We start from the raw sequence: 15,978 nt of genomic DNA on the forward strand, positions 1-15,978 counted from the left end.
GAATTGGAATATAGTTTGTTAGAAAATAGATAATAGAATAATGTCTTACACTAGTTACCAATATAGGCTAAAAATGGATACATGACCTTGATATAAAGGGAGAATATTATAAACAAGTTAGGACAGGAAGCATATTATCTATCAGATTTCAGGACAGGAGAAGAATTTTATTAATTAATAAGAAATAGAAGCATTGAGAAATGTAAAATAGATAATTTTGAATGCATTAAGTTGAAAAAGTTTTGTACAAACAAAACTAAAGTAGTCAAGATTAGAAGGAAAGCAATGTTGGCAAAAAAAGTATTGTCAGCAGTTTCTTGAATAGAGAACCTTTTATCAAATATGTAAGATTGTGAATCATTATCCAATTGATAAATGATCAAATGATATGAACACGATTTTAAGAGGAAGATATCCACACTATACATAACTATATGAAAAATTGCTTTAAATCACTTTTGATTGGAGAAAACCAATTCAAAACAACTCTGAGATAAAATCTCTTACATCAAACAGAATGGCTAATATAATAAAAAAGCAAAATTACACATTGTTGTTTGTAAAAATAAAATAGGGTGAGCAATGCAAGGTGTAAGGAAAGCTAAAGACTATTTTTTATGAAAAATAAACTATTTATTTAAATATATGTAAGGGAAAAAAGATTTCTAATTCTAAGGGATTCTAACTCCACCCAAATGAACTCCCAGGTCGTGTGGGGAACCGCTTCTCCTGTGGTTCACAGGCTATGCTAATACTCCCTGATCCAACTAACTAAATTTATTCTCTTCTAAATAAGCCTAACCACTCTAATTCTTCACTTCACCTTTAAGTTATAAAGATAACCAAGGCTAGCTGGTTGGGTCTCCACAAGAATCAAGTTTTCTTTGGTCTTTTCCTAGTTTAACCAATCTATAAACAATCACAGATAAATGAATAGTGCTTCCCAAGTTGGAAAAGAAAACACTCCACTCCTTCAAGTTTTTCACCCAGACAGAGATAGAGAGAGGCAAAGATGTTACTTTCTCTAGCCCTGAGAGATAAAGAAGCTACCTGTGGCTCTGTCAACTGCCAGAAGCCCACTCCTGGAAATGCTGCATCCAGAGAGGGTAACTGTCATAAAATAAAGGTTATACCTGCTAACAGTTGAAATTAGCACTTTCTCTTAGCTCTACTTGAAATTCCAATTCTTTTACATGCCAGCTTCTCTATTTCTTTTCTCTAAACTAATAAAACAATACTTATTTTCTAATATTATCCTTATATGGTAGAACTGTGAATTGATGCAACCATTTTGGGGAGCATTCTAGATTTATACTCAGAGTTATAAAACTATTTAACTTCTTTGACACTTCTTTGACACAGTTATGCCACTATTAGGTTTATTTTCTAAGGTAATTGAGGAAAAAAAAGAAACTATTTCCCAAAACATTTGTAGCAGCTCTTTTTGCAATGCCAAAGAATATGAAGATGAAAAGATGTCCATCAATTAGTGAATGACTGAACAAATTGTGGCATATGATTGGAATGGAATACTATTGTGCCATAAGAAATGACAAACAAGATGATAACCACCCCCAAAATAAAAAAGCAAACCCAGAAAGATTTATATAAAGAAATGAAAAATGAAGTGAATAGAACCTGAAGTGTGATGTACACTGTAACAATAGTAATGTATGATGATCAACTTTGAATGATTTAACCATTTTCAAAGAAGCAAGAATCCCGAACAACTCCAAAGAACTAATAAGGAAAAGCATATACATCCCCATAGAATAATGAACTGGAGTCTGAATGCAGATTGAAACGTACCATTATTCACCTTATTTCCACAATGAATTTTTCTCTCATGTAAGCAATATAACATCTATGCTTTTAAGAAAGCAACCTGAATATTTAATATTTGTTCCTGCATATAAATTAGAAGACACAGAACTTTATTTAACAGAGGTTGATGGTTGTGACATGGTCAGATGTGAGCTTTAGGAAGATACATTTAACAACTCAGTAGAGGATAGATTATATGGGGGAAAAACTTTAGTTAAGGAGACAAATAATTGGGCTATTATAATAATTTAAGCATATGGTAATGTGAACCTGTATTGAGGTAATGGCAGTTTCAGAGGAGGGAAGGATTATTTAGAAATGTTTTGAAGCCATATGAACTTATGGCTTTATTTCATGCTCAGCAGATTAACAAATATGATCAAAACCATAAATAGTGTATATTTCTGAGGTATGGATGTTAAATAATGATAGGCATACTAATATATTGGTGGTAGAAACAAAAAGTTAGTAAAATTTTTATGGAAAATAATGTAGAACTATAAAAGTAAACTGAATATGAAATCTATAAATGATTCACAAATTCCATCACCAAACATGATAACCCAAGGAAGTCATTTAAAAGAGAGCAAAAGAATATCCACAAACATACCAAAATATAGCAGCATTTTTGTAATAGCAAAGAACTGAAAACAAAGTTGATATCCATTAATTGGGCAATGAATAAATCACTTGCTGTGTATAATGTAATTCAATTTTGCTGAAATACATTGTAAGAAATGATGCATACAGAGAAGCAGGAAAAGACTTTCATGAACAATGTGAAGTAAGGAAGTGGAATAAAAAAATATGTATGTGTATATATATATATACACACACACACACACACAGATAAATAATGATTAAAACAATGTTAGTGGAAAGAAGAATGAAGAGAAAATATTTGAAAATGAATATTAAAAATTACAAAGAACAAGTAAAGCCCCAAAGAAGAAATATAAGAGTATAACTCTTCCCACTACTTTTCAGAGTTCAATGGTCTATGGGTATGAAGCATTGAATATATTTTCAGATATTTTTAAATGTATTATTTTACTGAATTTTTCCATTTTTCTCTTCCTACTTAAAAAAAAGTCGTATAAATTGACTATGAAAGAAAGGAAAGGGGAAGATACAAAGATATTTTTTAAACCCTTAACTTCGGTGTATTGTCTCATAGGTGGAAGAGTGGTAAGGGTAGGCAATGGGGGTCAGGTGACTTGCCCAGGGTCACACAGCTGGGAAGTGGCTGAGGCCGGATTTGAACCTAGGACCTCCTGTTTCTAGGCCTGACTCTCAATCCACTGAGCTACCCAGCTGCCCCCTACAAAGATATTTTTGTTGAGGCAAAAACTAATGAAAGAAAATTGTTTTTTGAAATCTGAATATTCTTGTTCTTCCATAAGCTCTTGGGAGTTCCCAAGTTAAACTCGTATTTCAATTAATTTTCTTCAAATTATTATACTCCTTCCTCTTGGAGGCTTTGGTGATTTTTAATGTTAATAAATATTTGTTATTAATCTAGTATATGTCAGGCACTGTCCTTCTCTTTAGTTTATCTCTATTAATTTGTTTGTTTATAATGTTTTCATTCATATTTTCTTTTATTCATATTTTATGTGATTCATATTTTTGTTAGATTTTTAACTTTTTCTTTTATTGCCAAACATATGTCACTTGTTTTCTCTCCCTAGACCACATTCTTTGATTTCATCTCCATCTACTGCTGCAAAAGACCCAGAGAAAACAGATTTCAGTTATTTTTAAAATAATTAAAAATATGAGATTTTTAAGTACACCAAAATAACACTTAAAATGAATAATTAAAATGAAACACATCTTTTTTCTTTTTTTTAAACACTGTCTTGATTTGAAATTGAAAACAATATGAGCATTAATTATCATTATCAAACCTGGATTATAGTAAAAATACTACAGTTCAAATGTATTTCTCTTTGAGGCTCTCCCAATTCCTTCCCCTATATGAGTTTAGTCAAATAAAATTTATAAGCATTGATTAAGAGCTTACTGTGGACAAGGCTCTGTACTAAGAGCTGGAGATACAAAGCAAGGCAAAAACAAATTTCTTGTGCTCAAGTGTAGTTTCTCTAAAAGATAACTCAATATGTAAATAGTTTATTACATGCTAGATATATAGGATAAATGTTAACCATTACAATAGCAATTATCATAAAAGAACATCACACATAGTATTTTAAAATCTGTAAAGTGTGTTTTATATTGTTATAAAGAAAGAGAGAGTCTTAGGGAGATATAGATATCTAGTGAGATGGATGTATCTCTGTATTCTCCTTAGGAGCTGGTGATGGGGAACACCAACCCCAATCACCCTTGCTAGTTGTTATAATTTCCCCATTCAATAACAGTTGCTCAGGGAAAGATCCCAAATGGTTAGGTGAATGTGTAACCTTTTCAGGTCCAACCTGGGGTTGGATCATTTATTAATATTGGGCTCTGATTAGTCTTGGATCATGTTTGTTATCTGACCATATTGACTCCCTCCCCAAGGGTCTTGATATAAAGACCACTCAGGAAGGTACTTATTAAACACTCTTTATCTATGATATATAATTAGGAAAAGGATAATCAGGATAAGGATTGGGGATTGGAGACCCTGTCAATCTAATATCTATAATTTATAATCACTCATGTCGGGAGGTTATTTATTTAGTATAAGCCGGAGTTTTGTTCTTCACAACCCTCTGGCTTAGTCTGGCCAATGCCAAGCCAGAGAGTGACTGCTCTTGAATGCAGCTGTGTTAGTGATTTATTCTCTCAGCTTTCTTATTATCAGTGTTAGGTGATGTACTAGCCCTCACAGCCTTCAGAAATATTCAGATCCCACCAAACCTCATCTTCATAGACCTCCCATCCTCCCTTCACAACCCAGGGACCCAGAGACCTAAAGAGCTAGGAAGATTCAGAGATCTAAAGATCTAAGGGACCAAAATCCAAAAGGCCAAAAGACCAAAAGCTAAAGACTTCTCCAGGTGGCTATTAGGGTTATTTATACACCCCAGGCCAACTGACTTGCCCCTGGCTCGTGGCATCTGGGAACATTACAATCTATCCAACTGCCTCCCTTGTTAATCAAGGTGACATCCAACATTTCTCAGGATTTGAATATAACAATATCTTATGCCATTGACTATAACAACAACCTGCTAAGTATTATGATTTTCCTCAGAGATGATGAAATTTATGCAAATAGAGGTTAAATTTTTATTGTTTACAATTCCAGAGTCACCTTCTGTCTTAATCAAAGACATGTTATAATATGGAAAAAAAACCTGTTTTTTGAATATTTGAAATTGGGATCAAAATGGAAAATGACCAGGTAAAACAATTGTAGCTGATGACTGACAACCAGTCATTTCATTCACTACATTTGATAGATTATTTTTGTGTATTGATGGGTATTTTACATATGCTGTTAATATCACCATTTATTTATTTTGCCACTTAATAGCTGTGTCAGATAGGCTGCAAAGTGGACAAAGTGCTGCCCCTGGAGTCAGAAAATCTTATCTTTATGAGTTCAAATCTGACCTCAGACATTTAATAGCTGTGTCCCTCTGGGTAAATCACTTAAACCTGTTTGCCCCAGTTTCCTCATCATGAGCTAAAGAAAGAAATGGCAAACTACTCCAGAATCTTTGCCAAGAAAATCCCAAACAGGGTTATGAAAAGTCATACAAGAATGAAAATGACAAAAGAACTATATATGATTTTGGATTAATCACTTCACTTCAAGAGGCTCATTTGTAGAATGAGAATAATGATATCTCTGCTTTCCTCCTCTGCCAAATGATAGTTGTGAATATTAAATGACAATAACAGTTGATATTTATATATCATTTTAAGATTCAAAGCACTTTAAAGTTATTACACATTAAGCTTGAATTAGTAACCTTACAATTAAGGCACTTTATGGAGCACAAATTTTGAAAAAATTTGAGCATGAAAGAGAAGGGATGATCTTTTTGCTTTCCTTTGAATCGTTCTAGCATGTAGTACAGTAGCTGTCATATAATAGACAGTTATTAAATACTGGTTACCTGGTTTAATTCTTTAAGAAAAAGATTTCTGAATGATTTACCAAACGGAAGTAGTTCTACTTCATTTGTATTTGAAGGACATGACCCTCCTCACAACCTATTTTCTTGGAGAAAAACAGTCCTGGAATGTAGGTCTGTTCTGAATTTCCAAATTATAAATATTTTTATAAAATATTATAAAATAAAATTACTCTTTGCATCTAGAAGAGAAAAATGACAATAAAATATGTTTGCATTGTTTTTGAATCCAATATTTATTGGCACCAAATTATTTTCCAAAATTTTTTCCTCTTCATTTGTAGTACAGGAAAATAAAATTATCCTATTTTTAGAATCTATCTACTCTGTAAAGGGAAGCCTTCTTGCATTGAATTTGTAAATTGCTCTTGTGTTGAATGTGCCTTTCTAGATAAATGGAATTTTTCCTGAGTGTATGTCTATTTCTTCTTCCCACTATATTAGGATATCCACAAAAGCAAGTATTGTGTTTTCCCAAATCATTGGAAGCTCCTGAAAATCTTAAACATTGGTTTAAGGGAGCAACAAGGAGGCTTTTTGAGAATGAGACCCAAGCCAAGACACATGAGGTCCTAAGTTCAAATTTGGTCTCAGAAACTTCCCATCTGTGTGACCCTGAGCTAATCATATAACCTCCATTGCCTAGCCCTAATCTTTCTTATGCATTGAATTCTATTGTTTTGATTGTAAGAATTGAATCTCAGACAGAAGGTAAAGGTTTAAAAAACAAAAACAAAAAAAGCAGTGATGCCTCATGGTTACCATGTCCAAAATTTCAGAACTTTTTAGGGTGGAGCATCCTAAGGATTCTGACTCTGATTTCCTTCGTCTTGATGCTATAGACAATGGGATTAAGCATAGGGGGCACAAGGAAATGCAGATAAGAGAGAAGCATGTAGACCTGAGCTGGCATCTTTTTCCCAAAGCGATGGATCATGGATAGGCTGACAAGTGGTGTATAGAAGAGCAGGACAGCACAAATGTGTGAGATGCAGGTATTGAGAGCCTTGAGCCTTTCTGTATTGGATGCAATGCTCAGAACAGTATAGAGAATTAGCACATAGGAGAAGAGGATCAGCAAAGCATCAAGCCCTAGGGTGGAAAGCATTACAAAGAGACCAAGTGCACTATTGACTCTAGTATTGGAGCAGGCAAGCTTTAAAACATCAGGGTGGACACAGTAGGAATGAGACAGGGTGCTAATGGATCTGAAATTGAGGCGGTTAAGGAGAACAGGCAAGGGAAGATGAAGGGCAGCACTTCGAGTAACAATAGCCAACCCAATGGCACCAATGCGCCAGTTGGTAAGAATAGTGGCATAGCGCAATGGCTCACGAATGGCAACACAACGGTCAAAAGCCATGGCAAGAAGCACAGCAGATTCAATGACTGAGAAAGTGTGGATAAAGAAGAGCTGTGCAAAGCATGTAGCTGAATTTATCTCCCTGTGGCCCAGAAGGAAGACAGCTATCATGGAGGGCAGAGTAGATGCAGAAAGACCTAAGTCTGCCATTGAGAGCATAGAGAGGAAAAGATACATGGGGGTATGGAGGCTAGGAACTGACTTGACAATGTACATGATGGCAATATTGCCTAGAAAAGAGAGGAGGTAGATGGAACAAACTGGGATAGCTGTCCAGTGGTGAGCATCCTCTAGTCCCGGTAGATCCATCAAGATGAAGATGAAGGAGCTGCTATTTCTGATGTTGGCAATGACCATGGTGACCTAGGGTGCTGTTCGCCTTGAGGAAACCTGTGGAATTGCAGAAGTTGTCTCTTCTTCCTTCCTCCTCCTCCCAAGAAAGCAAACAGGACTCACAAATAATGGCTTTTGGTAGGTCTGCTCTTCTCTCTTTCTGTTTCTCCCTTCTTATTGAACATTTGCCCTTGTACTCTTTACTATTCCAGCAGACAGACAAGTGGGCATAGTGGTTTAATGTATTAGATTCTTTTGTCAAGAACTATTTGTAAACTATGTTTGTATTGTTCAATATTCTCTTCTGCAAGAACTTTATTAGAAAAAAAATTCTGAAGAATTTTATTACTGAACAATCCTATAAATGCAACAAACTGCTAAACAATGATGGGTTAATTTAATTGAAGGCATATTAGATAAATATTTAAACCTGGTGTGCAAATGATTCTTATAGATCCTGGTCTTCAAAGTAAGTATAGAAGAATCTTCCTTCACTCCTCTTCTGAAAGAAAGAAAATTTTAAATATAAAAGTCAGAAATAACTTTTCATTAGAAAATCCAATACTTGGAACTGGTAATAGAAGGTGAAAACAAAAGATATGGTCTGCTTCAAGTATAATGTTGCTGTGCCTAGTATCCTGTCAATTTTCTTTTCTCTCTGTTGCATGTTAAAAATATTGGAGGAAAGAGAATATAATAAGGTATCTTAAATCTACAGCAAATTACTACAACCATGGATTGAAATAAGGTATTCAGAAAAAACAGTGCAGATTCTATAATGTATATAGAATTTTTTTACAATCTAGAAAAGGGGGTTTGGGACATAAGCCAATGGGAAGATTGAGGGTAAACTACCAGGAAGAATTTTTAACTATAAGCTAAAAGAGGTAGAGGGATTTAAGAAGCTATATCATTTATTTTTAATCAATGGAAAAATTAGTTTGAAAGGCAAAAGCAGTTAAGCATTAGTGGGAGTGATTCAAAATTATACCTTTAACTTTTTCTACCATGGACCCAGTCTGCCTTCCTATTAGGCCAGATCTCCTTATTTAATTTATTTAAGCTTATTTCACAGATACAGTATTAAGGAGATCAGAGGGCTGCTCCACCCTGGTTATAGTGATAATGAGAAGCTCAGAGGTCTGTGATAGAAACACTCACAAAATATTATGGCTACAGTTTCCTTTGACAATATTGTAAAAAAGTTCTCTTCATCCTTTTGGGTTAGACAAGATGTTGGGGTATGATATTGGTGATATGACTACTACTAATTATTGTTAAATCATCCTGAAGTTGCTCAAGGTAAAATATCCAGACACTAATGTTCTCTGTGAACTGGCTGTTCTGACAAAACAAAGAAGTTAGCAATGAGACAACACATGTGATTGCTAAGAGGTACATAGATATGGTGACCAAAATCCAATAATTAAAATATCAATACATTTTGCTCTAGAAGTGATCTAGAAGGGTTTGAGAGTGAGAGAAACTATGACAACTTCAAGACAATCTGAGCTAGATAGAGTGTGGTATTTGATATATACATACCTTTTTGTCACTACATGGTACTATTCATCTACTTCAGGGTGTTCTAAGGAGATAAGATCAATCAATGAATAATGATAATAATAATAACCACTAACATTTTTACAATGCTTTAAAGTTTTTCAAAGAGTTTTATAAATATGATCTCATTTGATTCTCATAACAACTCTGGGATGTAGATGGCATTATTACCCACATTTTGCAGATGAGCGAATTAAGGCAGACTAAGGTTAAATGACATACTACAGGTGACATACCTAGTAAATATCTGATATTGGATTTGAACTAATTTTTTCCTGAGACAAGATACACTGACCCATTCCCTGTACCTACTTCATGTCTCAATGAGATCATAAGGAGACTGGAACACACACATAAAAAAAAATTATATTTCTCTAATAAAATTGGTTCCTAAACATGGAAGTCAAAATTTGCATTTAGAAAAGTCTTCTTTTAGCTGTCTGGCTTTGATTAAAGGGGATTTTTCTTATAGATAATTCTTAGTCCCTTTTGGCTTCAGAAGGAAGGAGAAATTTTCTCCATTCAACCCACAAAATCTCTTTTACTAGACTCAATTTTTAATTGTTTTTATCCCTCAATTAAACATAAATTATTAAACATGCATATCCATTGAGAAAGTAGGAAATTAGAGTGATGTTTCAATTCAAAACCACATCCATGAGGATAAAAATAGGACCTACCTGAAGATTTTTGATTGTGAGAATTAAATGAGATAATATTTGTAAAGGCTTTTGCAAAATTTAAAGTACTATATTGGCACTAGTTATTATTTCATCTGCTTTCTGCTCTGTGGATCAAGAGATAGTCTTTCATCTGCAATTTTCAAAAATGCCTTAATAAATAATTATTGAAATGACAGAAATTAGTATAAAGTCTAGATTTGTAATTCCATTGGAATAGGGATATCCTGGGAGGGTAAACTCCTTCCTAAGGAACTCAACATCTCTGTAATTTATAATTTTCGAGAATTGTTTAGAGCAGATGTGCCAAACACTTGGGGGGAGGGGGGATTAGCATTCCCAAGTATTGCCTGAAAAAGTCTAAAATATAACTGGTAAGTATTTAGCTACCTAAATAAAAATAAAATAAAACATGAATAAGATTAATATATAGCTTCCTTTGGCACTGTGCAGTTGGCAAGGATCCTTAAGTATAGTGGAATGGCTTTGTTTTTATTTAAGCTTGAACTTGGTGCTCTAACCACTGAGAAATTACTTTCCCATGATTACACAAGCCAGTATGTATGAGAAGTAGACTTGAACCCAAGTCTTTCTGATCTGAGGCCAGATTTCTATTCATTAACCCTAGGTACTACCTTCTGAAGATAAGGTTCCCCACGAGGTTATTGTACAATAGTTTGGCTGTGTGAAAAAGGAGTGAAACCTGAAACTGATTAAAGAATCAAGAAGAAAAGACTCATGAAATTTGAGGGATAGGTTGAGTTGGCCATAGGGTTGGATCAAGAGACTCAGGTTTAAACAGAGAGATATCTCTGGAACTAGAAAAACTGCTTATCTCTCTGGCACTGTAATAGTGTCCCAAAAGTCTCAGTTTTGGAAACCAACCCTGTAACCTCCACATCTTTGTGATAGAGGCCAGAACTTGATGATTCAATGTAAACTCACCTTTGGAGTTGAACAGAGAACAAGTGGCATACCTATCCCTTTCAAATGGAAAAGAGACACATCTATGTTCCTCCAGAGTTGAGAAGAAAGTTATGGCCTAGGATGGACTAGTGACAATTTTTCTAGGCTCAATTCATAACTAAGATGCTTAGGGAGAAGGGGACCCTATGTTCTCTGCTCTCTACAATCCAAGTATTAAAATGCAGCATTAGTGTTTAAACCAAACTTGCAGTATCCTTTATGTTTTCCAAGTGGCCTCTGCATCTTGATTTTGGAATACTGAGTACCTAGGATGGCTAGGTGGGAGAGAATGTGTCAGAAATAGAGACAGAAGTCTAGTATACCCTACTTATGCAAGATCTGGAGCAAAAAGGATCAAATTGGTCATCCGGATCTATGATGATTGGTTTATAGAAAGGAATATAACAGGAGATGGGAAATAAAGTCAACACTTCAAAGACCATATGGAGCTGGAGTCCTTAATTATGACTTCAAGATTAAGAGGGTAAGCAAAGGTCATCTACAAAACACTGCCATGAAATCCATCTACTCATAACTCTAAGTATGATTCCATCTCCACAGTAATGGTCAGGAATGGAAGGTTATACCTTCCTCCCTTCTACCAGGGATATATCTAATAGGTTGATGCAAGAGATTCATCCCAGTCCCTTCGATTTCTTAGTTGAGACAATGGAAGCTATGTATGAATGTTTCCCTGTATGTATGTGTGTGTATAATACATATATATATGTATATATATATTCATTCAGAACATTCAGAAATATATACATATATAAATATATATTAATATTTAAAAGTATATACAGATTATACATATATATATTTGTATATAAATCTGTATTTGTATGTGTTTATACTGTTTTGAGTCTGAAGTTAGGAAGACCTGAATTTAAATCTGGTTTTAGATACTACCTAGCTATGTTACTTTGGGCAAGTCACTGAACCCTGTTTGATGAAGTTTTCTCATCTGCAAAATGAGTTGGAGAAGAAAATTTAAAAGCAACACAGTATCTTTGCCAAGAACACTCCAGATGAGGTCAGGAATAATTGAATACAATTTAAATAATTGAATAACAGACAACAAACACATATATGTAAAATGACGTAACACTGGAGCTCAGACTTGGACCACTTTTCAAAACTAGAGATTGAGGAGAAATTATGTGATGACATCAGAGAATTTATACAAGTACTGAGCTCAAATCTCTCCTAGACACGAAGAGTCTAAGGGAAGTGTAGAGCTCTATCTAGAAAATTTTAATACTTTCCTCCCTGTCATTTTGGAAGCTCCCTCCCAAGATTTTCTCAAAGCTTTGGTAGAATCAAGAAGGTAAAGATCCAGAGACCCACACACTCACCTTTGCAGAGCATCCTGCCTCTCTCTTTAGATATAAAGTGAATGAAGGACATAAGCACCGCTGGCCTGGAAAACACCCAGGGCCTTCAAGGCTCTCCTTGCTGTGAACTCAGGAAGTTTATGTGGCCCTGATCTGTCTCTCTATGGAGACTATCAGACTTAAAAGTCCCAGGAGATCAATACTAAACTCTAGAGGCATCTGGCTTTACAACCGTGTTAACTATGTATGTGCTAGGTTAGACAGGCTGACTCAAACAGTGGCTAAGAGTAAAGATGCTAGCTATATGGCAATAGCCCCCCACCCCAGTCAGGAAAACCTGAGTCTAAATCTAACCTCAGGCACTTACTCACTGTGTGATCCTGGACCAGTCACTTAACCTCTGTTTGCTTTTATATTTTTTCTATCTGCAAAATAAATATAATAATAGTACCTACCTCAGAGCATTATTGTGAGGTTCAAATAAGGTCATAATGGTAAATAACTTAGCCCAGTGCCTGGAACATAGTAAGCACTAAATAAATATTAGGTATTATCACCATTAGCTTGATCTGTCTCAATACTGGTTCAGATATTTAGATAAAAGAGTTAACAGAGGAAACATGGACCTGGCCCCATGGATTTCATAGTGTAGTTGGAGAAATAAGACTCACACAATGCCATAAATGGATAGAATTATGGCAAAATACATCATTATTCAAGTACATGCCAATGGCTTAAAAATGGAGTACAAAGAATGAATGGATGCATGAATGAAAATTTATTAAGGACTTATTCTATCATAGGCATTGTGCAAAATATTGGAGATACAAACATAAGCAATCAAAAATATTCCTTTTCCTCAGGGAGCTTATAATATAATAATAGAAGATAACACATAAAGAAATGTGATTAGGGGAAAACATGTTGGTCTTGAAAGTCACAGGACTGTGAGTAGAGTTCACTCAGCAGATTTACTTATCCTTTGCAGAAATAACAAGAGTATTAATTTGCTTTCTTTCCCCAAAAGTAGAGGTAGAAAATATATGTGTACAGTAGTAAATGGCCATATTAATCTAGGATGTTGATAAATCCAAAGATCCATGCTTTTGGAGCAAGGACTCACTCATAGACAAAAATTGCTTGAAAAAATGGAAAGAAGTATAACAAAAATGAGATTTAGACCAATATTTCATACTTTTACCAAAATAACACCAAAATAGGGACATGATTTAAACACAAAGGTAATGCCATAAGCAAAACATGGGAATATGGAATGATTTACTTGTGAAGTTGAAGCCAAGATAAGGAATGGAAAGCTTAAACCTCTCTATGAATCCTCTCTAATTAACCTTATGATATTGCTTCAAAACAAATACTGGAGTGACAACCATCAAGGGATCAGAAGTTATATTCCTATAGAAAACAAGGTAGATAAAGACGGCCTGTATCACTGAGGCAAGAAGAGAATTTAGACCACAGAAATCCTGAACTTAGGAACACTTGTGCAAGCCAAGAGCAAGCCCCCACCACCCCACTCCTAATGCTGGAGGTTTTGAAACTTGGCTCAACACAAAATCGAGACCTTTGCCTAAGCAAAGAACCCTTATGCCCACTCCTTGAAGTTCCAAGTCCTAGCACAAGACTGCAGTGAGACACCAAACCCTATCACAAGGCTCATAGTGCCACCAGCTGGTACAAGCCCAAGGGGAGGCCCAAAGCCCCTCTTTAAAGAGTAACTAAAACTTACAGAAACCTACAACTAGTGCTAAGGGTAGCAGCAAAGAAAATAAAGTCTGGGAAAATGAGCAAACATAAAAAACAAACAAATAAAAAAAAAAACACCTAAACACAGGAAATTGTTATGGAGATGAAGAAAAGCATGGCAGAAACTCAGAAAGGGACAGTGAAATCAAAGCAGCTACATGTAAATCTTCAAAGAAAAATGTGAATTGATCTCAGGCTCTGGAAGACTTCAAAAACAATTTGAAAAATCAAAATAGAGAAGGCACAGTCAAGCAAAATAATTTACTTATCAGATCTATTGAAAAGGGAAGAATTTATGACCAAACAAGGAAATGAAGAACATTACAAGATGTAAAAAAGACAATTTTGATTATATTAAATTAAAAAAAAAGTTTTACAGAAACAAAAGCAATGCAACCAAAATTAAAAGGGAAACAGGAGATCTGGTGGGTGGTAATTTATAGCAAGATTTTCATAAAGACCTCATTTCTCAAATAGTAAAATTTATAAGAATGTAAGTCATTCTCCAATTGATAAATGGTCAAAGAGGAAGTCTTCAAATGAAGAAATCAAAGCTACTTATAGTCATATAAAAATGTTCTAAATATATTGACTGGAGAAATTCAAATTAAAACAAGTCTGAGGTACCTGTCATATTGACTAATAAGACAGAAATGGAAAATGCTGAAAGTTTGGGACACTAATGAATTGTTGGTGTAGTGGTGAATTGATCCAACCTCTCTGGAGAGCAATTTTCAACTACATTCAAAGGGCTCCAAAACTTTTCATACCATATGATCTAGCAATACCATTACTAGGTCTGTATCCTGGAGAGATTTTTAAAATGGGGAGAGGACTAATTTGTAGAAAAATATTTTTGCTGCTCTTTTTTAAGATGGAAAATAATTAGAAGAAGAGAATAATTGAACAAGTTGTGGTCTATGATTTTAATGTAGTACTCTTGTGCTAGGAAAAAAAATCAACAAGCAGGACAGTTACAGGAAAAAAAAACTCTTGGAAAACCTACATGAATAAATTCAAAGTGAAGTGAGTAGAACCAGAACACTGCACACAACAACAGCAATATTATATGATGATCAATTGTGAATGGTTCAGCTATTCTCAGCAATACAGTGATCCAAAACACTTCTAAAGGATTCATGATGAATGCTATCTTACTCCAGAAAAAGAAATAATTGAGGCTGACTGCATATTGAAACTACTAACAGCCTCATAATTTAAATTGTAATTAGTATAATTTTGACAACCACAAAGGGACACAATCTCTTCTCCTGCTGTTGTTTCCCCTCTCCTTTTTCCCTTTTCCCTTCTCCTTTCTCCCTTCTCCCTTCAGGAAACCTTTCAGAGCTTTACAAGACTCATTGCCTACAGCTGCCTACCAGGAAAGCCAGGCAGCCAGGTCTCTGCCAGACAGAAGCTGGTCCTGCTGCTGCTTGCTGTTGCTGCTGTTGTTTGTTGTTGCTGCTACTGGTAAGCTTGAAACTCCATGCCCCAACCCCAGCCCACAGGAGGGGGATTTTTTTCCCTTACCAAGCAGCAAGTCCTCCCTCCTAATTAATTCTTTTTTTCATCCACCTCAGCTTGCTTCCTTTTAGCTAAAACCTTTTCCAATTCCAACTGAGAGGTATCTTTGCCCCTAAAAATCCAGCTCAAAAATCCTTACCAAAAAACAAAAACCTCCTCAATCCTGCCTTTGTAGGCAGATTCAGATTCTCCATACTCCCACCTGAATTCTACCCCCAACCCATTGCCTCTTCACCAGTAGAGGACATTATTGAGCACTCAGTTTTGCCTCCTGCTGAACTGCAGTGTTTGCTTTTTCTGCCACTGGAGATAGGCAATAAAATCATATATCATATAAAAATATAATAAATACTATAAAATAGATCTTTATAAAATACAACACAAAGCATCATGATTGCTACTTTAAAAGAAACCTTTTTGACTTTCATTGAAATGGGAACATTTAAACCCTCAGAATGTGTCCTTCTCTTTTTGTTGCTGGAGAATTTTCTATATCAATTTCTAAATATGAAGGCACAAAAACTTATCAT

General features: G+C 34.9%; 1 protein-coding gene across 1 annotated transcript; it reads right to left on the reverse strand.

The window, feature by feature from the left end:
• Window positions 1–6,693: 6,693 nt before the first annotated feature.
• LOC123238706 (olfactory receptor 51G2-like) lies at window positions 6,694–7,638 on the reverse strand. Its single transcript, XM_044665913.1, has one exon. It carries the CDS (start codon window positions 7,636–7,638, stop codon window positions 6,694–6,696), a length of 945 nt encoding a protein of 314 aa, XP_044521848.1.
• Between the last annotated feature and the right edge of the window lie 8,340 nt (window positions 7,639–15,978).

This window comes from Gracilinanus agilis, chromosome 3 (assembly GCF_016433145.1).
Source record: "Gracilinanus agilis isolate LMUSP501 chromosome 3, AgileGrace, whole genome shotgun sequence".
NCBI classification, from domain to species: Eukaryota; Metazoa; Chordata; class Mammalia; order Didelphimorphia; family Didelphidae; genus Gracilinanus; species Gracilinanus agilis.

Bases quoted from the DNA above. Each gene is read 5' to 3' on its own strand.
- LOC123238706 (XM_044665913.1), bottom strand. From the start codon at position 7,638: ATGGTCATTGCCAACATCAGAAATAGCAGCTCCTTCATCTTCATCTTG.